The sequence below is a fragment of the Pseudorca crassidens genome, chromosome X, assembly GCF_039906515.1.
Source record: "Pseudorca crassidens isolate mPseCra1 chromosome X, mPseCra1.hap1, whole genome shotgun sequence".
NCBI classification, from domain to species: Eukaryota; Metazoa; Chordata; class Mammalia; order Artiodactyla; family Delphinidae; genus Pseudorca; species Pseudorca crassidens.
In genome coordinates, this window is record NC_090317.1 from 30,526,186 (window position 1) to 30,548,843 (window position 22,658).

At 39.7% G+C, this 22,658-nt stretch overlaps 1 protein-coding gene across 1 annotated transcript in view; it reads right to left on the reverse strand.

Annotated features, from left to right (window-relative positions):
• Nucleotides 1–15,021: 15,021 nt before the first annotated feature.
• IL13RA1 (interleukin 13 receptor subunit alpha 1) overlaps nt 15,022–22,658 on the reverse strand; it is a 65,259-nt gene continuing 57,622 nt past the window's right edge. Inside the window, exon 11 of the mRNA XM_067723393.1 lies at nt 15,022–17,483. Coding sequence (XP_067579494.1) covers nt 17,391–17,483 — 93 coding nt within the window. The 3' untranslated portion in view covers nt 15,022–17,390. The remainder of the gene's footprint in view (nt 17,484–22,658) is intronic.

Genomic DNA, 22,658 nt, shown 5'->3' on the forward strand with positions numbered 1-22,658 from the left:
CTAAGATGCCTGTAATAAAAAAGACGGACAATAACCAGTTTTGGGAAGGATATGGAGAAGTTCGAATTCTCAAATATTGCTGGTGGGAATATAAAATTATACAGCCACTTTGGAAAACAGTCTGGAATTTCCTCAAAACGTTAAATGCAGAATTACCATACCATGCAAAAATTCCGCTCCTAGGTGAATACCCGAGAGAAATGAAACCATATATCAACATACAAACTTGTACACGAAAGTTCATAACAGCATTGTTAGTAATAGCCGAAAAATGGAAACAACCCAAATGTCCATCAACTGATGGATAGTTAAAAGGAATGAAGTTCTGACACACGCTATAACATGGATGAAACTTGGGAACATTATGCCACATGAAAGAAGCCAGTCACAAAAGGCCACATATTGTATGATTTCATTTATAGGAAATGTTCAGAATAGGCAAATCCGGAGAGACCGAAAGTAGAGTAATGGTTGCTGCGAGTTGGGGAAGGAGGAAAAAGAGGGTGACTGCTAATGGGTACAGGGTTTCTTTGGTTTTTTTCTTTTTTTTTTTTTTTTTTTGGCTGCACGACGCGGCATGCCGGATCTTAGTTCCCAGACCAGGAATCGAACCCGTGCCCCCTGCAGTGGAAGCACGGAGTTTTAACCACTGGACCTCCAGAGAAGTCCCCAGGTTTCTTTTTGAGGAGCTGAAAATGTTCTAAAATGATTGTGATGATGATTGTACAACTCTGAATGTATTTTTTTTTTACATCTTTATTGGAGTATAATTGCTTTACAATGGTGTGTTAGTTTCTGCTTTATAACAAAGTGAATCAGTTATACGTATACATATGTTCCCATATCCTGAATGTAGTTTTTAAAAAAACACGGAATTGTACACCTTAAAAGGATGAATGTTATGGATGCGCACTGTATCACAATAAAGCTGTTTTAAAAAAAGAATACTTACGGTAAGGATCCATTTATGTAAAACTCAAACACAGGTGAGACTATATTGTTCAGACATGCATTCAGAGATGATAAAACTAAAAGAAAGCAAGGAACTAGTAAATATATAAATATTAAATAAAGTCAAGATAGTGGTTACCCTGCGGGTGAGGGAGAAGTATTGATTAAAAAGAGACCTCCAGAGGGCTTCCGCAATGTTCTACTCCTGACCTTGATTTGTGGTTACATGGGTCGGTTTTTTTTCTATTTTTTAAAATGTATATACGTGCTTTATGCGCATTTCTGTATAAATGCCCTATTTTGAATAACACGATAAAATTAAACTCATTTGCATGAGTTTATGTGGACTACACTAAATTGTTAAAATGTTGGACTGAGCCAGGTTATTTATTCCAGATATTTAAAGAAAAGAGTTGCTGTATTAAGTGTCTGTGAGATTAAGAGAGGGTGTAGAGGTGGAGAGGGAGTAGGGTAGAGGACGAAAGAAGAGGATTTGACTTTCCTAAGAAGTACTACCCCTTGGGATCCTGAGCAAAGCACTAAAGAAGGGGTAATAGTGGTGAAGTATCCAGGCTCTGCAGCCAAAGCAACTACGTTCAAATTCTGCATCTGCCACTTAGTTCTTAGTTTCTGACTCCTGTGCCTCGGTTTCCACATCTGTAAAGGCAGTTTATAATCGCATCTAGCTTAAATGTTATTGTGAGGGTTAAAGAGCTAACCCTTGTAAGGTCTTGAGAATGGTTTTTGACACACAAGTGCTCAGCCACTATCATTTGTTATTATTTCTTCCTAAAGCTCTTAATAAGGTGAAGAAATTAATTCTGAATCCCTGTTGTACGTCTGCTATTTTCCTACTTTGCATTTTTCGTAGATACATGAAAATATTAAAATTTCATTAAAAAAATCTACATTTCTGATGTTTCACTCTTTCAGACTGGTTCTGCTTCCTCAGTGCAAAGGAGTAGTCAGGTGTTAGACGTATGCCAACTCCCTTAATCCTCAAACCTATCCTGTGAATTGCTACATTCAATAGAAACTGACACTCAGAGAGGTTAAGTAAGAAGCCTAAAGTTGTACAGCTTGGAAGAGATAAGGTCATGTTTTGAAAACAGGTCCCTCTAAGTCCAAAGTCCTTGCACTTCCCACTGCATCATGTTGCCATGGGGTTGAACATAACCATTAATCCATAGGATTAATATACTGGGCTTGATTCTTTTTTTTCCCTTACCATTGCTAGTGTCAGAGTTGGCCCTTTGTGTAGCTGGAGTAGCCAGCCTCTTCCATGGCCTGGTGTTGAAGCAGCTTCAGTGTTCCGTTAGCCTGAAACTATTTCTCCTGACACGCTCTATAAACAGGTCAGCGCTGAAATAATAATACTAACATGTATTATGTGTTTACTGGGCCAGGTACTGGTTTAAGTGCTTTGCATGTATTAACTCATTATGTCTCCAATCTCCCCCCACCCCCGCAGGATGCTGCTCTTATTATTCTTATTTTAACAATGAGGCATCTGAAGTTCAGATAGGTTTTGATATCTTAATTTGGTTCAGGTCCAATATGTTAGAACATTTAAGACATTATGTTCTAGTTCAACTGAGTGCATATGGAGATTTTTAAAATTGGTTTAATTCTTAAAAAACTAAAAATGAAAGAAATCAAAATCTAGTATTTCAAGAGTTCAGGAAAATTAATATTTCTTTATCTACTTATACCTATTCTTTTCCGAAAGGGGCAGTCTAATTTGGAGTTATTTTTTAAAATTAATGTATTTATTTATTTAGTTTATTTTTGGCTGCATTGTGTCTTCATTGCTGTGCGTGGGCTTTCTCTCTAGTTGCGGCGAGTGGGAGCTACTCTTCATTGCGGTGCGCGGGCTTCTCATTGCAGTGGCTTCTTTTGTTGAGGAGCATGGGCTCTAGGCGCGTGGGCTTCAGTAGTTGTGGCAGGAGGGCTCAGTAGTTGTGGCTCGCGGGCTCTAGAGTGCAGTCTCGGTAGTTGTGGCGCAGGGGCTTAGCTGCTCCACGGCATGTGGGATCTTCCTGGACCAGGGCTCGAACCTGTGTCCCCTGCATTGGCAGGTGGATTCTTAGCCACTGCACCACGAGGGAAGTCCTTGTAGTTATTTTTTTAATCTCTATTTCTATGTTTCCTGATTTTCTGATTGTTGTTGTTGTAATTATTATTTTGATTTTAGACACACACTTTTCACTTTAACTGACATGCCAATTCAGGATTAAAGATTCTCCTAGGGATTGTCTGTGTAAAGCTTGGAGTCTCCCTACTGCACTATCATTCTAGAAGACAGAGGAACCAAGAGGATTGCTCCTTCTTTGCCCAGCCTTGTGGGTTTCATATTTTTTAGAACAGTTAACTCCTAGCTAATTCTGACTAATCCTTCAAATTTCAGCTTAAATGTCACATCCTTAGAAAAGTTTTTACTCCCCTTCAAGACTAGGTCGGGTTCCCTTGTTACCTGCTCTCACTGCATCATGAACCTTTCCTTCATAGCAATGATCACATTTAGTATGATTATTTTTCTGTCTTTACAGTTAGACTGTAATACAACTTTTTGAGGGGTCCCATCTGCTTTTGCTCCTCAATGTATCCTCAGTACCTAGCACACTATAGCCACTCAATAAATGTTTGTTGAACGAATGAATGAAAAGATGAAGGTCCAGTTCCATTACAGAAAAGGTTAGCAAAAGAAAACATCAACGAGTAAGTGGTGCCCCTGCAGGCAAAAAGTAAGATATTCTACAGCAGTATCAAAAGTCAGAGCCAGCCAGTGACTCAACCAAAGCCAGGGATTTGGTGGGTCCAGCAAGGAGTTGCGGTCCAGGCCGGAACTTTTGTCAGTAGTTACAGGATAGCAGGAGCAGCAGGAAAGATCTCAATTCAGTGCTGGGATGCCAGACTGGAAGCAGTCTGTGGTCAAGGTCAAACCCTTCTGGAAAGAAAGGATGCTACAGAACACGTGCCCCCATGGTTTCTTCACTGGGGACCGAGAAATCAAGCTAGCTAAAAAGAATTCGAGGGTGAATTCCCTGGCGGTCCAGTGGTTAGGACTCGGTGCTTTCACTGCCATGGCCCCGGGTTAAATCCCTGGTCGGGGAGCTAAGATCCTGCAAGTCTCAGGGTGTGGCCAAAAAAAAAAAAAAAATTCCAGGAAGAACTGTAAAAGGCTTTTTTTTAAACATCTTTATTGGGGTATAATTGCTTTACAATGGTGTGTTAGTTTCTGCTCTATAACAAAGTGAATCAGTTATACATATACATATGTTCCCATATCTCTTCCCTCTCGCATCTCCCTCCCTCCCACCCTCCCTGTCCCACCCCTCCAGGCGTTCACAAAGCACCGAGCTGATATCCCTGTGCTATGTAAAAGACTTCTGAGAGGCGAGGTCTTTCTTGCTGGCCCCGAAATATGTCCCCTGTTACCAAGCGGCTTTCGCAAAGCTGCCATTATAGATTCTACATGCTGCCCCCAGATGGCAGCAGTGCGTTAGTCCTGAGCTGGAAGGTACTGGTGAGCGCTCTGTCTCGCTGGCAGTCCCGTGACTGCCCCATAGTAAGCTTAGATTTCGGGTTTCCTCACCCTGTGCCGTGAAGGCTTGCAATGCGTCTTCTTCTGCGAGTGTCCGCCCCTCCCCCATTGGTCTTTCCCCGGCGCCTGGCTCCCGCGACCCCAACTCTTGAAGTCGTTCTCCTCTCACTGCCATCCCTGAGTGCCCTCCACCCTGATGGAAATCATGACCCGATGGTTCCCTCCAACAATCCAAGTCAACATGTCCAGAACAGAATTCTTCTCATCCCCCCATCCCCGACCCCCCACCCAAGTCTCCACTTCTCTCTGTCATCTTAAACATCTTCCACCCATTCCTGGTGAGCCCACCTCTAAAATACTTCGGATCTGCACCCTCCTCTCCAATTTGCCTGGCACAGGAGATCCTCAGCACCTCTCGACTGAGCTCCTAACACATCTGCTTGTCTCCATTATCTTCCCCCACAACCCAGCCTGGCACCATGATCTGTGCCTTCGCTCAAACTCCTCCAAGGATAAGAATGTCCCCTTTTGTTAATCTCATCAGATCCTACTCACACTTCAAGATGCAGATCAATTAGCACCTTCTTTAAGAAATTCTTCTATCACTATTTCCCCTGCCTGTCTACAGCACTTTATTTGGACCTCTTTTTAAAGCTCTAATTTTTAGCATTCTGCCTTGCAGATTATTCATCATTTATATGGATGAAGATCTCCCTCCATCCCTTAGCCCAGGGTGGCAACTGTGTGGCACAAATGCTTCAACTCATCTCCCACCGGCACACAGTAAGAGACATCACTATTCGATCCTAGCTGTCTTGCTACTGGGCCCAAATTCAGTCTCAAAATCCTTCTCGAAACAGTACTCCAGGCAGAACTGGCCCACAAGATTAAACAAATTTTCCATCCCTGCCCCAGACTATAAGAAACATTAAGACAGAAAGCATGTGCTATTCTTTGAATCCACCACTGCATCTTGCACATAATCTATACTCATTTCAAGGTTTCTTGAATGAATGAATTTAAAAAGTGGAATGGAGGGCTTCCCTGGTGGCGCAGTGGTTGAGAGTCTGCCTGCCGATGCAGGGGACACGGGTTCGTGCCCCGGTCCGGGAAGATCCCACATGCCGCGGAGCGGCTAGGCCCGTGAGCCATGGCCGCTAAGCCTGTGTGTCCGGAGCCTGTGCTCCGCAAGGGGAGAGGCCACAACAGTGAGAGGCCCGCATACCGAAAAAAAAAAAAAAAAGTGGAATGGAGCAGACCCTGGCAGCAGGAATGCTGCTCCCAGATTCCACAGTTCAATTTAATCAGCTTTTTTTTCACTCCAATATATCTACTATGTCCTGCTGGTGATAGACATGGTGTATATCAATATTTCCCAGTGGTATTCAAAGCAGCAACTTGCTGAAAGCTGAATGACTAAGTGTACACTCAGCAGGTTTAAGAAGCACATACTTAACCATGCATAACTTTTCTCGGCCTAATATTCAGACCCATAAGCCTGTTTTTCTACCCTGCTTTCAGATTTTCAGTGCACTTAAAAATATCAGGAGGGGGTTGCACCATTTTGGTCTTAATCCATGCTGAAATGCTCTTTCAATATCACATTTCCAATGTGCTTAAATTGGTCCTTATCCTGAGGGAAAAAATGATACAACACACATATGCTTTGTACTGCCATATGCAAAACCATTCCTTAGACATATTACAAGTTGGCATTTGGTCGCGTGTGTGTGTGTGTGTGTGTGCGCGCTCATGCAAGCGTGCAGGGTTTTATTTTCCAAGGAAACCTAAGTGCTGGTTGTGTAAGAGCTTTCTAATTTCAAGGCCAAACTTGAGTTTTCACTTCTTTCACAGATGTCATACTGTTCTTGTAAAGAATTTCCGGAGTCCAATTGGACACTAAACTTATGTTTAGTCACAGCAATCTGGAAAGGAAAAAAAAAGCTACTTTGTGGTGACAGGGCCATATTCATTACCAGATGCCAACATGGTGTGGTTTTGAGGGCCAACAATTGTTACCAAATCCTTGCCCCTACATATCACGAAGCATCAATATTCAAAAATCCACCGTGAGCCTGGTTGGATCCTGATTTGAACAAATTATAGAAAAAAATGATGAGACAATTGGGAAAATGGGAACACTGACTGGATATTTGGTAATATTAAGCAATTACTGTTAACTTTTAAGTGTAATAACGGTATTGCAGTTATTTTTTAAATAAAAAGCATCCTTAGTTTTTAGAGATGTATACTGATATGCTTACAGATGAAATGATATAATGTTTGGGTTTTACTTTAAAATAATTCATTTTGTGGGGGATAGAGAATGGGTGGAGGTATAGATGAAACAAGATTTTCCATGTTGATAATTGTTGCAGCCGGATGATGGGTACATGGTAGGTCATTTATTGTAACAATCTCTCTACTTTTATGTTTGAACTTTTCTATAATAAAAGATTTTCAAAAATCTACCATGGAAGTGGTAGCATGGTTTTGGGGAGGCTCCTTGTAATATGAATCTTATCCAGGAATAATTATCCACAAACATCTTGGACTTCCTTGACCACATTAGCAAAGATGAACTGATCAAATGTCTTAATGTCTTAAAATGAGGCAGAGGCCAAAAGGAAGAGGAAATGAGGCAGGGCGAGTCTGGAAAGAGAGGAAGTTGGGAAAGGCCTGCAACATGGACTCTTGCCAGAGTGGACAAGCCACTGCCAGCCACTGAAAGAGAGCATTTGGGGGCGGTAGTAGCTGGAAGAAAGTAGTAGACTCAAAAGAGGGAAGGTACCTTGCATAGGCATGCTGGTGAGGGCTAGTGGGATGCAGCTGGAATGTCAAAGCTGTGAAACAAACTCACCTTTTGGGTAGAGCTAGCTTTGTCTCCCCTCTAGTGCCTTTGGAAGCATCATGGAGATAAGACATTTAGAATTCATTCTCAGTCCAATTCTCAAGACAAACAATAACTCATAGAATCATTTTCTGTTTTTGTCTACATTTTCAAATCTACAAGTCTTGGGTCAGCTGCTGTTTTTCTATATCTGCTTCCACTGTTGTTCTAAAAACAATCAAACTTTATCACTTTATTGATTGTGGAGGTTAGACCTGAAGGGGCTCCTGTAGATCACTTACTCCTTTTCACAGGAGAGAAAAACCGAAACTAAGAGAAAGGAACTGACCTGCCCAGCATCGTGCAGTGCGGGGGCGTGGTAGGTTCTCAGAAAATATCTGCTGAAGGTGGAATTGTTAAACTTGAGTCTTGGAGAGTAAGCCGACTGTTCACTGGGTGGAGGGGGGAGGGGGCAGGGAAGGAAGTGCAGAGAGAAGGGTTCTATGCCCATGAGTCTTTAGACAAGTTCAGATTGTCTAACCATTGTTCTATTTGTCCATTTTAGTTAATGTTGCTGTGTATTAAAGAATAAGCAAGTCCTAATACCCAAAGTATATTAAAAGTAGAGGTAGTAAAATAATCCCTTAATAAATGCCCTTTTGTCGGTTTTTAGGAGTGTCTTCTGGGAGTGTCTATGTTAATCCCCCTCTTGGAGCTAGATGTAGTCCTGTACTTAGCTGAAATGCTGGAAGAGGGGTAAGAGGAAGGGTGAAGGGGAGGGCTCTTGGCTAATATCTCCATATCTAAAAGACAGTTTTAGGTTATAACCACAGGTCTATATGTGCATTTTTTGTAAAGTACCTATGTTTATTATGGACAAGGTTCATTCATTATTTTGCAACATCTAGGCTTTTTCGATGTCCTGAGGTGACAATGTATGATAAAAAGTAGAGCTAGTGAATTAACCAATTTGTAAATATCTTTGTTATAGTTGATAAAAAAGCAGCATCTTGGACATGGAATTGTTAAACCATCTCTGAGAAATGTACGTCAGGACTTGTTCATTAGGTTGGCAGCAGAGGGGCAGAAGGAAGTATAAATGGAGGGATGTATGTGGATGTGTTCGTATTTATATTTTGATGATAACCATTAATGTGTATGCATCTCTTGGCTGTACTATAGGAATACATTGTTAAGTAATTCAATGGAAACATGCCTCCTTGCTAATACTTTAATAGTTTAGATCGGATAATGAATCCTCTTAGAAGCATTATACTTTGCGTACTCTGTTGTTTCATGTCTCACTTTTAATGGAATATTAAAGGAATGTAGTATCTTAATCATAACTCTGACAATAATTTTATCTAGAAGCCTGTTGCCATTTTTGTCTTCTGTGAAATCTTTGTCACCAAGAAAGACAGGATTACATTTTTTTCTTCCAGATTGAGTTGGTGTAGTGTATTCTTGGTTATCAAAATACTCATAGCTTTGGGACTTTGAAATGGTAAATATTCATGATGTGCGAAAAAGCATGATACATAACTGGATGATCTTAATTACATAAAAATGGATGCTTAGTTGTATAAATACACAAACGAGACCTAGAAGGACATATCAAATGGCAAACTGCTTGTGATGATGGATGACTTTGTTTTTTGCTTCTTGTGTTTTTTGGTTTCCTCTTATGCACATGTTAACTTTTAAGAAATAAATGTTATTTTAAAAACCTTAAAAAAAAATCTGTTGAATCCAGGATTAGTACATACTAGTATGACCCTACCAAGAAATTACAGCTGGCATCAGATCTGATTGGTTGGTGCCCATGTCACATAATTTTAATATCACTCCTGGTTGAAAAAAATGAATAAATAAATAGAGAAAGCAAAGTTAGATTGTTCCTGACTTACAGGCTTTCTTCCTCTGTAATTCTAGTTCTGGTCTCCTTGGGGTCCCTGCGTGCAGGCAGAGCAGCTCTTGGCTGTGAAGGTCACAGCTAATCCAAATCTCCTCTTGGGGCTGGGTTTTGTCGATTATCTGTTAGCCTCCTTAGTGCACTGCACTCCCATCCTGAGAAAATGGTTAGTTGGCCTCCAGACTACCTATTTTACTGTCAAGGAGCAGCTATCCAGCGTTATTTTTCCAGTTTTTAATCTAACCCAGAGGTGAGGGGAGAAAGTGGATCTGTGCAGTTTTTTTCTGACAACTTGAAAAGTAAAAAAAGAAAAACAGAAAAGGAGAGAAAGAAAAAAACTACTTTTGATTTTAAACATTTTTAGAAACAAATAAAAGAGTTAAGATTTGAATTCTAGCATTCTAAGATTCTAATATTGCTAACTAGATTTATACCATATTTTTTTCTAAAACAGTGCAATTAGAAAATGTCATACCATTACAAACTCAGTACAATGAAGGTTAATAGTATAATAAGATACTGTAAAAGCAAGATATATTGCTGCCACTAGGATTGTCATTTTCACATAAGAAGGAAAAAGGAACTGGTGCCAGAATAACATTACATACAATCACAGCCATCATTTATTGAAGTTCACTTCAAATGGTTTATTTCATCAACGTCTCAAAATAATCCTATGAGGTAGGTCCTTTTATCACCATTTTACAGATGAGAACTGAGGCTCAGACAGATCAAGTTAAGGAAACCTCCAAAAAAGTAGAACCAAAAGACAATTAATTGGGCTTCCCTGGTGGCGCAGTGGTTGAGAGTCCGCCTGCCGATGCAGGGGACGCGGGTTCGTGCCCCGGTCCGGGAGGATCCCACATGCCGCGGAGCGGCTGGGCCCGTGAGCCATGGCCACTGAGCCTGCGCATCCGGAGCCTGTGCTCCGCAACGGGAGAGGCCACAAAAGTGAGAGGCCCGCGTACAGCAAAAAAAAAAAAAAGACAATTAATTGAAACATGAGAGAAAGACATGAAAATTAAAGAATCGGTCCAGGACATCCAATATACAACTAATAGGAGTTCTAGAAATAGAGAAAACAAAAAAGAGATAGTATGTGAGAAATGTCTCAAAAATGAAAGATGAGTTTTTTGATTGAAAGGGTTCACAAAAGCCCAGCCCAGTAAATGGAAGAAGATGCAGAAGAAGGCATATCACTGTTAAATTTTAAAACACTAGAGATCAAAAGAGAACTTTTAAAGCTTGCAGGAAAAAATAGTTACATACAAAAAAAAAAAAGAAATCAATACAGGATTAGACTTTTCAAAAGCAACACTAGCAGCAAGAACATATTAGAATAATGTTTTCAAAATTCTAAAAGGAAATTGTTTCTAATTAGGAATTCTTCACCTGGTGAAAATGTTAATGATGTATGAAGATATATTCAGACACAGAAGGGTTTTATTAAAATTACCTCCCATGCAATCTTTCTAAGGAAGTTAGTGCAGGATGTGGTCCAGCAAAACAAGGGTGTAAAGCAAGAAAGTGGACGAGCTGAGAGCTAGGAAACAGACTCTAACACAGAAGAGAAGCAAACGGAATTCCCAGGATGACAGCTGGGTAGCGGGCCTAGAGGGCAACCATTCCAGAATGGATCAGGGGGGCAGCAAACTCCACTAGGGCTGTCTCCAAGAAAAAGAAATGGAACTCGTAGAGTTGAGTATGACTAGATTACCTAATATGCTTGACCATACTGAGTGGAGTTTAATGGTTCTGATAGAAAGTTTGAGACTGAAGTCATGGCAGGTGCATAGCAAAACAAATCGAACCAAATGTACAGTGTGGGGAATATAGTCACTAGCTATGTGATATCTTTGTATGGTCACATATTGTAACTAGACTTATCGTGGTGATCAGTTTGAAATGTATAGAAATACCGAAGCACTATGTTGTGTAACAGGAACTAACATAGGTCAATTATACTTCAATAACAAATAAACTCATGGAAAAAGAGATCAGATTTGTGGTTACCAGAGGCAGGGGGTGTGGGGAGTGGGAATTGGATGAAGGCAGTCAAAAAGTACAAACTGGCAGTTATAAGATAAAACAAGTACTAGGGATGTAATGTACAACATGATAAATATAATTAACATGGCTGTATGTTATATGTGAAAATTGTTAAGACAGTAGATCCTAAGAGTTCTTACCCCAAGAAAAAAATCGTGTTTTTTTCGTATTTCTTTAATTTTGTATCCATGTGAGATGATGGATGTTCGCTAAACTTATTGTGGTAATCATTTCATTATGTATGGATATCAAATCATTATGTTGTGCACCTTAAACTTATACGTGCTGTCTGTCAATTAATGTCAATAAAACTGGAAGAAAAAATCCAAATCAAACCAAAATAGACTATTTGGGAAAAACAAAATAAAGGAAGTACAGTTAATGGCACTCTACATGGATCAACTGTGAGCAATAATTATATGGTCTAATGCAAATATTGAATATTTAAACCAAAATTTGTTGTATTTGTGGAAGAGAATTATGAGTGCACGTGGTGTGTGTGTATGTGTTGGGACGCATATATGAAAGCTAGTTTCTCATCTTCCATAGCAGAAATTTAGAAATAGATAATTTCTAAACCTAAATAAAAATAAGAAATAGCATTAGGTATTAGGGTATTATTCCAAAGTAAAGAGTTATATGTCAAAAGAAACAGCTAAAAATGTTAAAAGCAGTTTTAAACAACACAAATTTATTAGCTCATACTTCAGCAGGTCAGAAGTGCAGCCCAGCATGACTGAATTCTCTGCTCAGGGTCCCACAAGGCTGGAGTCACGACAGGTCGGCCAGCCTGGGTTCCTATCTGGAGGCGCTGGGAGACAGAGTCTGTTTTCAGGCTCATTCAGGTTGCAGGCAGGACGCGGTTCCCTCTGACACTTTCTACATGGCCTCCTCCATCCTCAAGCCGGCAGCAGCACTTTGGGTCCTTTCTGTGTTTTGAATCTCTCTTCCTCTTCTGTTTCCAGCCAGAGAAATTTCTCTGCTTCTAGGGGCTCAAATGATTAGATCTGACCCAGCCACATAATCCAGGATAATCTCCCCATTTTAAATTCTGTCATCTTAACCACATTTGCAAAGTCCTTTTTGCCACGTAAAGTAACATTTTCACAGGTTCCAGGGATTAGGGTGTGAGGACCTCTTCCGGGAGGAGGGATCTGGGGTAAGAAGGGGCGGGGCAGGGGATTGTTTTTTATAAGCCCTGTGGTACTCTTTGACGTTTAAAATTATGTACATGTTTAATTTTGATCAAACGAAACCCAAAAAGGTAAATTCAATGACCAAATTTGCAAGTATTGAATTCAAATGGATTTTAGAGAATGCATCTATATGCACTATAATGTAGTCATTATACAAGCAATCTGTATTATACAAAGTCTATTTTTGCATTTCTAGGCAAAATGACCTAAGATCTGCAAAGCATGTTAAGGAATATTTGTTAGGCACAGCCATGGCTGGGCCCTCGTGAAAATTCTGATTTGGGTGAACCACAAGGCTCTCCCAATGTATCAATTCCTTTGTTCTTACTGTCGTATTAAAGGGCCGACTTTGGTTATTTTTTGCAGCTGCTGCTAATAGCTAACTACCTCCTATAGCAAGAATAAGAAGTGACCATAAACATATTTTCTTGATATGTAAAACAAAAGTCATCATCTTAATTTTTGCAGGATGTCAGAATAGAGCTAATCTAGTCCAGTCTCATTTTACAGATGAGAACCCTGATGCCCAGAGAGAGGAGGGGACCTGCCTGTGGCATTGCTAGTGCACGTAGCAAAGATCCTCACTTCTAAATGAGCTCTACGACTTATGGCCACTGTTATGAGCCTTGGGTGGGATGATATATCACTGTCTAACATCTTCATTTTATAGATGGGAAAGCAGATGCAGATAGGAAGAGATAGCTGCCCAAGGTCATTTGGAACTCCTACATTCTAATCCAGGTTTCTTTCCCTGTACAAAGTAGCCTCCCCCTGACTAAACACCTGATACCATGACAAATCTTATTCACTTCTAAATTCCTAGTGCCTAGCACATTGCCTGGCTCATAGAGGAATGGACGCACGAATGAATCTTAAGACACTGCATAAAGCTCACTTTGCAATTAAATATTTTAAATTCTCAGTCTGTCGGTTGATAAGAAATTTGGCAATAATTTGAAATAAGATGTTTCTTCTTTTGCCTCCTTAGGACAAATAAGTACATCACTGGCTATATTATACAGGCTCTAAAGCCAGGCTGACTTGTTTCTCTCAGTCACGATCTGTGTGATCTTGCACACATACACTCAATCATTTGATGTCTTGGTTTCCTTATCTGTAACATGAAGATAATAATCAACCTATCTCATGGGACTCACATGGGGATTTAGTGAAATAACACATGTAACTTGGCACACAGTAGCTACTCAATAACTATTAATTTTCTCTTTTTTATATAATGGTCTACCTAATAAATGTTGAAAACTAGCAGTGAAGTATTTTCCTGTTGCTAATGGTAAACTAAAAGTGTGACCATTAGAAAAGATGGCTAAAGGCCAAAGAACATTCAGGAAGAAATCATCTTGGGAATTGATGTCAAAAATACCTAGCACATCCAAATGTCAGTAAAACTGCTTCTTCTCTTAAAGTAAAAGCATGCCAAGATTTCGCTACGGTATTTACAAAGAACTTTATTGCTTGATCTAATCATTAGGGTTTAAAAGAAAATAGAGTCTCTGAAATAAGTGTTCTTGTCCCCTTACTCTCTTCTAAAACTACTAATATTCTAGTAGCGTGATATGCTACTCACATGAGCACAGAGCTCTGCTTGGAAAAGAGCAGGGCTTCTTGGAAATGACAAAATGGTAAATTACCCTGGAAAGCAGGTCATTCTCAGGTCATTCTGGCTCCTCTGCCCTGAGATAAGGTAAACATGTTTGTGGCTACAGGAATTTGTTTTCTGTAGATCTCGTACAGATATACAGTCTCAAGGGTCCTCAGTTAAATGTTTTCTGTCATAATACTCAGCGTGTTGATGTGTTGAGGACCAAAAGGTGATTTCTTATTCAAAACAAAACAAAAGTATACTTATCTGGAGATGGATTTCCAGAATCTTCTTGGATCATTTTCGATAGTTACAGAAGTAACCTGACCAAGATCAGCACCCCCTACCCATACCCTAGGGCTTGGATCCTGGAAAGATGCAGGGTAATTAACAAATGTTGGGCTAAAGACGCACTCCCAGAACTTAATACAAATGAGAAAAACCCTCCGTGACATTCAAACCGTTTTGCTGTAGTTACAGAAAACATGAAACTACATTACCATCTCTTAAGAGGGAAGCTATTGAACACTGATTTTCTTAGTCTCAAATCTAACCTGTTTATGTGATTAATTCATAACCAGAGGTCCCTCATCGTGTATATACCATGACAGTCTCCTTAAGTACATTGCACTCTATTTGAAGCTTGAAATTAGAAAGGACCAGTTCTCCATTTCCCTTAATTGTCAGAAACACGATTTAGCAAATACTTATGCCCCTTTAGGTACTGTTTGCAAAGGCTGTACTAAACCAGGTGCAGGCCTTTATCAGAAAACACAGGCATGCCGAGAACAGCAGGGAAGCTTATGATACATGCTTGTAAGATGAAAGAGCTGTCTTGGAATTTTTTCCCAACTTATATTCTTTTAACTCCAATTTCTTCTGCCACCCACTCCTCACGACACTTTCCCCAAAATAAGGCAAAGGAAAACATTTGGGTCACATACAAAAAGACAATTAATATTTATTTTACTCAAGCTTTTCTGTTAAGAAGTTAAACAAAATGATCCCCATTTGAAGGCATTACCAAAAATGTTAACATTGTTTCACGTATCCCTTCAGTGCGGGATGAAGAAAACACTTATCTGAATGAAAGAATAAGAAGGACCATCCTTACAGTGGCTTTACTTTGATATGTGGAGAAAACAAATCCATAAAGTTAGACATAAAATAGCACATGAACTTACTAGTTTCCTACAGGTAGTGGGAATTCCACTAATGTGTTAAAGTCTCCAAGAGCTCTCAAGACCTGGGGATCAGTTTTCAGCAGTTATAAAACAGCCATAGGTACTCCCATAATTCACTGCCCACTTTTCCCTCAACTATTTTACCACTAAAAGAGCAAGATGGAAACACCCCCGCTCCCAGCCCACTCCCAGGCCACGGGACCGTCATCAGTAGTTCTTTGGGTAATCAGAATATCAAAGCATCCCCTCTCCGTGCTGCCATCTAGATAGGATGACAGGAAAAATGACTTTGGGTGAGGCATTTAGGTGTTTTGTTTTGCAGAAGTATAAGACCTGGCTAGGAAATAATCTCATCCCTACACAGGAGAACCAAATATTCTTTCTAGAGAAGAGTAGGACAGAATAGCACATCCATGCCCGTCTCCCAGCCTCAATCTGACCTCAAATATAAAAGCAGGGGGAGGAAACACCTTGACATCTGACATTGCCATGAACCCCAATTTCCTCAGGAAAGCCAGGGCACAGTGGTCCTCCACTGTGCCCAAACCTGAAAAGAGCAGGGATGTCTGATCTCCCTTCCCCTAAGAGCAGGAATTGGAAGTAGCATTATCTTATTAATACAAATGGATGAATGTTTGGAGAAACTGTGATACAGAGTTCTCAAGTTCCTACCAGTAATCTGAGTCTATGTGTGTGAGGAGAGAAACATTAGAGGGGACTTCTCATTTCCACACTTTAAATATGGAGGAAGTAGAAGTAGAGGGAATGTATATATGGATAGGTTGTGGGGATGGGTGAGAATGGAGCCTTAACATATGCAAAAAAAAATACAAACGTTGGAGCCTTGGATGGCTGGTTATCAATGTAAGAAACAAAACCTACTAATAACCATTTGTGGGAGTAAGGGAAAAGAGAAAGACACAACTATTCTTTTTTTCTCAAGCAAATAGCAAAGTTCTAGGTGAAGATAATACCTACTTTCTGTTTACAAAATGCATACAGAAACAGTAAATGCCGAAAAGCTTCAAATAAATGCAGAGTCACACAGAAGTTACAAAATATGCGAGAATTAGTCATTGTTTCTCAGTCTACTCACACTTTTCCTGAGATGCAAATTACTCCCTGCTCCTCTAGGTGCTGTGAGCAGATTTATATTCTAATTGCTCATGAGAGGTGAAAGACTACACCGAAGGGAATGAGGGAGATGCAAAAGGGGAAATCGAGGTGGGAAGAGGGGTGTTGAAAGGTCTGGAAAATGACTGGTGGACAAAGAACTGAGGAGCCCCAACTAGACTGTGAATTCTTTGAGGGAGTTGGTGCCTCACACCTGGGGGCCTAACACAATCTGGACGCAGAGTAGATACTTGATTTGAGTAGCGGAGGTGAAGAATAAACAATGCATCATTAGAGACTGTGTCGCTCAAACTCTAATACCCAATAAGTCATTCTGCCTCTGCTGCCCTTAAAAGCCTGAAATGGCTTTGAAAGATCTCAGTAAAGAAGCTGCTTCTGCTTTTTCTGTAGTCGCGGCCAACAAGGATGCCTGGGCCTTTCAAAGCAGAGGAAAATGCTGCTGAAGGGGATGAAGATTCCGGACTATTAAAGGGTTTTAATAGCCACAGCCATTACTCAGTGGGATCCCAAACAACAGATAACAGATTTTATCAATTTTGTTTGCTAGATGTTCTCTATGACTCAAGTCTGACTTTTAGCATTTGCACCCAAAATGAATTCTCCTACAAATAAAATTTGTTGGTATTATTTGAGACAAAGAATACAAAGCAGGCATAGGTCCCTCAGGAAGTTGTCACAACTCCTGGTAAGATTAACTCGACTGCCATCATCACTTTTTGCTTTTGTCCTCTAGTTTGAAGCCTTAGCAAAAGACGTCTGCTTTTTATAATTCAACAGAAATGACTCCACTCTTTTCTCCAAAGAGCGCATTATTATTTTTAGTTTTTCGGTGCACGACTCAACATAAAGACCTGTGGCTCTTATGAGCTGCCTGTTTTTAAACGGTCCAGTAGTTTCGGTTTCCATTTAACAAGTTCCCAGATAACAAATGGAAAACGGAATGAATCTTCACAAGGTCACATTGAAGGTTAAAATAAATTATCCCCATCACTGAGAGGCTCTCTTCAGGCTTTCTATCAGCACTACAGAGTCAGTTTCTTCTTTGGTTTGCTTCTCATAGATGTCATACTTCTTCCAGTGCTGGAAGGGAAGAAAAAACACATACACGATGACTTTTCTAAACAGTGTTCTTTCCCTGAGTACTCGCAGCCAATGCTTATTTTTAGGTTTCTGTGCATGGAACCCCGAGTATATGTTTTCCTGTTTTGTTTGGGGTCTTTTTTTTTGACCTAAGAATCTTCATCTATTTGAACAATCAATTAAACAAAACAATCAGGAATTAACGTTAAAGGTGAAAAACACCGTGGGACTGTTTATGATATTTAATAGCCATCTCAAAAGATAAATGTGGACACCTCCAAAATTGGAAACGAAGTCTTTTGAAGAAGAATAAAAGAGCAGCATGCTTTCCTTACTTGAACTGTTTCTATCTTTATTTTTTTACCACTCAAATTTGACCATTGCTCCAGAGATGCAATAGGCTCAAAAAGGCATCAAGGTGAACGGCAATATATAAAATGTCCCAAAGGTCTTAGTGCAGTTAAAAGTTTTGAAAGACCTTGCATTAACAGCTTCGTGTAACATCATTTGCGAGACAGGGAATTATGCATATAAGGTAAACTCATCTTGAACTCAATTTAAGTGTGTATCTTACGGTGAAAGCCAATATCCTGGTCCTTGCCTTCCTTCCTTACAAGTCAAAGGAAAGGGTGAAATGTGAGCTCAGTCCCCTCATCTGTAAAATAAAGTTGTTAGACTAAACCAGGGGACTGCAAACCATGGTCTAAGGGCCAAATCCAGCAGCCTGCCTGTTTTTTTAAATAAAGTTTTATTGGAACAGAGCCACCCCCATTTGTTTCTGTACTGTCTACGGCTGTTTTCGTGCTACTACAGCACAGTTGAGTTGCTGTAACAGACCAAAAGGCTTATGAAACCAAAAATATTTACTATCTGGCTCTTTACAGAAAAAGTTTGCCAATCCCTGCACTAGATTATTTCTAAGCTCCATTTCTGCTCTGTTGTTTTCTGGTTCTATAAGCCTAGAAAAGGAAATGGAAAGAAGGAAAAATAGACACAAGCAACAATGATGATTCAGCTGCCTCAGGTTGTGCAACTGGAGATGGACTCAGCAGGTCAGGAGCATCCAGGCTTAGAGAACGTATGGAGAGATAAGTTGGAAGACACTGTTTAAAATATCCAAATTCTACTCAGCCTGTGCTCTATAGAGCCCACGAGCCACAACCACTGAAGCCTGCACACCTAGAGCCCGTGCTCTGCAACAAGAGAAGCCACCGCAGTGAGAAGCCCGTGCACCGCAACGAAGAGTAGCCCCCGCTCGCCGCAACTAGAGAAAGACCGCATGCAGCAACGAAGACCCAACACAGCCAAAAATAAATAAATAAATAAATTTATTTTTTAAAAAAGAAAAAGTATATTATAGGACCAGGGTTGGCAAACTTTTTCTGCAGATGGCCAGATAATAAACATTTTCAGCTTTGAGGGCCATACAGTCTCTGCTGTTGTAACATGAAAGCAGCCATAGACAATATATAAATGAATAGGCATGGCTGTGTTGCAACAAAACTTTATTTATGGACGCCGAAATCTGAATTTCATATTATTTTCTTCTTTATATTTTTTCAACTACTTAAAAGTGTAAACACCATTTGCAGCTTGCAACCTGTACACAAACAACTGGCAGGAAGGAGTTGGCCCATGGTCTGTAGTTTACAGAGAAATCCTACGAGGAAGGTAGTGGATGGCAGCATAGTTTTTGCATTTCCCCAAATGCCACTATAAAAACCACAAGTAGGAAAGGTAAGTAGGGTAAGTAGGAAAGCAAAGCCAAAATCCACGGACACAATCTGCAACAAGACCAGATGAAAGTGACGCCCCCATGAACCCTGAAATATGAGTGGGTAGGGACAAATTAGAGATGCTGCAAGAGCAACATGGCATTAGCTATGGGAGAGTATGGAGAGGGAATCAGCAGGGCATCTGATAGATCGGAGAATTCTAAAACAACTCACTCAAACTTCAGCAAGCTAATTTATGAACAATAAGTGAGTCTGGCAGGGGGTTGCACCGCCAAAAGAGTGACCAAATGCAAGGAGTCCACAGAACAGCCTGAGAGCCACCTGAGCCCTATGAACTCTCAGAACCATCCGAAGCTCCCTTCCTGGGCAAAGTCCCACTCTGAAGAGAAACTGATAGGAAAAGACTCCACACTGGCTAGGACACAGGCGAGAGACACAAACTATAAAGTCCAGATAAAAGTAGACGAGGTGAACAGGCAGAGCCAGATTTCAGAAAGGAATTCACTATAGTTTTGAGAAATTGTCAAAAATAATAGAAGATGGAACTCTATAGCCATGAAATTAGGAAAAAAAAAACTATCCTAAATCAAGTCTCCTTCTAAAACTTTAGGGAAACTAATTTCATGTAAAAATAAGCGACAGAATAATATCTTATGGAATTAAGATGCCAGAAAGATGTCCACAAAATATACACAGATGAAAATTATAATCTAATATTTCAAAACTAGCAAAAGTATATTAAGAAAAAGTTATGTGATATGAAAAACAGTGCATGATATCGAAGAATATAAAAATTCAGAATAAGAACAATTCAGAAATGACATGGTAAAACCCAAGAAACAATTAGAAGTAAAAGAAAATAATCATTTCAGAAATGAAGACTAGCTAGAGGAAACACAGGGGCAAATAAACACAACAGATAAAACTTAAGAGAAACAAAAGATGAAAAGGAGGATTTTTTTAAAGGAGGATTTTCAAGAAGAAATAAAGATAGATGAAAATTATTCGAAAGGATGTGACAAATATAGAAGACAGGCAAGGAAAATAAGGGAACAGAATAACAAAAGTCTATAAGTGAAGACATTTTCACTGAAAGTTTTTAAAAAGATTTGAAACTACATACTGAAAAGGCACACTATATACCTTGGAAAATCAACCCAGAATGACTAATACCAAGACATATTCTAGTAAAATTATAGGACTTCGAAGGAAAAAATCTTTTGACAACCAGGCAAAAAAGACTAAGTGTTTTAACACAGAAAGAGTATTATATTGTCAGCAGACCTTGACAACACTTTATGCCAGAAGAAAATGCATGACATATTTAAGATACCCAAAGCAAGAACATGTAAGCCATGGATTTTATATCTAGCTAAAATGAATTTCAATGATTAATGTAGGAAACTCCATCAATATGTAAATAATCCAGGAAATGTTGGTCCCATGAATCCTTCCTGAGAAAAGTTTTGGAGTTTCAAAAAACCAAAATGACTGGAGAGACATCAACATAAAGATCGGGGGTGAGCATCAAATACATACCATATAGAATTAAGACTAAAGAGGGTTATAGGGAGACAATATAGTATATAATGGCCTTATGCACTGGAAATGTAGATCCTGGACAACTTTAAGAATGGGGAGAGAATGGGAAGAACATATGGAAAAATTGCTGTCTTTAATAATCGTTAAAAATTATTTTATAGTTTGTCAAGAGTTCAGAAATTCCTTCAGTTCCACCTGTTTCCTTTTCATCTGTTAAATTCAAATAAAGATAAATATGAGCATTTTATGAAAACATATTATATAATTTATTAAAAGTGTGGACTGGAGGATCAGGAAGCCTGGGCTCAGATCCCAGCTCTAACTCTTGTTAGTTAGATGTAGATACTAGCTCTGCTAGGCAGCAGCAGTGTGACCTCAAACAAGTCACGTATAATCCCTCTGGTGCTTCACTGTCTTCATCTGTAGAGTGGAGATAATCCCTGTTGCAGGATGGGGACAAATTAATGAAGGAAGTGCTTAGAAAAGTGTCTAACACATAGCAAAAGTTCAAGAAGTATGAACTGCTATTATTATTGTTGGTACTATTATTCCATTTACCAGTAAAGGTGCAGTCAGCCCTCCGGAGGAGGTGCATAGGTTATGTGCAAATACTACACCATTTAAGGGACTTGAAAATCCGTGAATTTGGGTATCCGAAGGAGTTCTGAAGCCAATCCCCCATAGATACCAAGGGACGACTGTATTTCCATTCCTCTATGTTGTTCTCATAACCTTAAAGATGATTATAGCTGGATAACAAGATTAATTTTTCTCTTTTGGTTATCTGTATTTCTCATTTCTCTATAATAAACATATTTCTTTTAAAAGAAATATTATTTTAATTTAAAAGATGCACCCTGAGTGTTACATTTTCATTGGTGTCTGCTCATTAGACCCAGCGCTTAACTGTGTTGGACAGGAAAAAAGCAATCAGAACACTGCAGCAGAAGTGGCTTCTAAGAAAACATTAATTTATTATTATTATTATTTTTTTTTTTGCGGTACACGGGCCTCTCACTGTTGCGGTCTCTCCCGTTGCGGAGCACAGGCTCCGGACGCGCAGGCTCAGCGGCCATGGCTCACGGGCCCAGCCGCTCCGCGGCATGTGGGATCCTCCCGGACCGGGGCACGAACCCGTGTACCCTGCATCGGCAGGCGGACTCTCAACCACTGCGCCACCAGGGAAGCCCAAACATTAATTTTTTAATTGCCTTTTTTCATTCCTGAAACTCTGATTACTCTCATTTTCACCCATCGTCAGCATCAGGGCCTTTGCCTGAGCACTGCTTCTATGCATATGTCTATGTAAGGTAAAAGGGACAAAAGCAAAGGCTCTGACCTGTTATTCAATTTTGTGAATTATATGTCAGTCTAATTTTAAAATGACTTGTAGAAAATAAAAATCCACAGAATTACAGTCCATAATTCAATTCTTACCCTGCCGATTTTTTAAACAAGGTAATCGACAATAGAATAATGGCCAAAGATGAAAAACATCCTAGATGAAAACAAACCAGTGTTTGGGTGGTGAACACAACTGGCTTTTAGTTGTTAGTCATCCTAGAAAAATACATGTATGTATATAGAATTTTTTTAAAGAAAGAAACAAACGTCATAGAATAATGGAACATCAAGTTTCAGTTTAAGAGTACCTTCAAGATTTGGTTATTTCACACAGTGAACTGCCAACAGAGGTGAAGTGGGTTTCACGCACCTAAGCACCACGCAGAACACTGGCCTTGTGTGTACAAATCAGCTGATTATGTGCCCCCGTCTTCTTCAGAGCAACAGACACAATAGAAAGTTGTACAATATGAATTGTAGATCCCCACGCCTTAAAAATCACTGCAGCCTAAAAAGAACTTGTTGAATGTGGTGTGGAGGGGACTAATTTGGT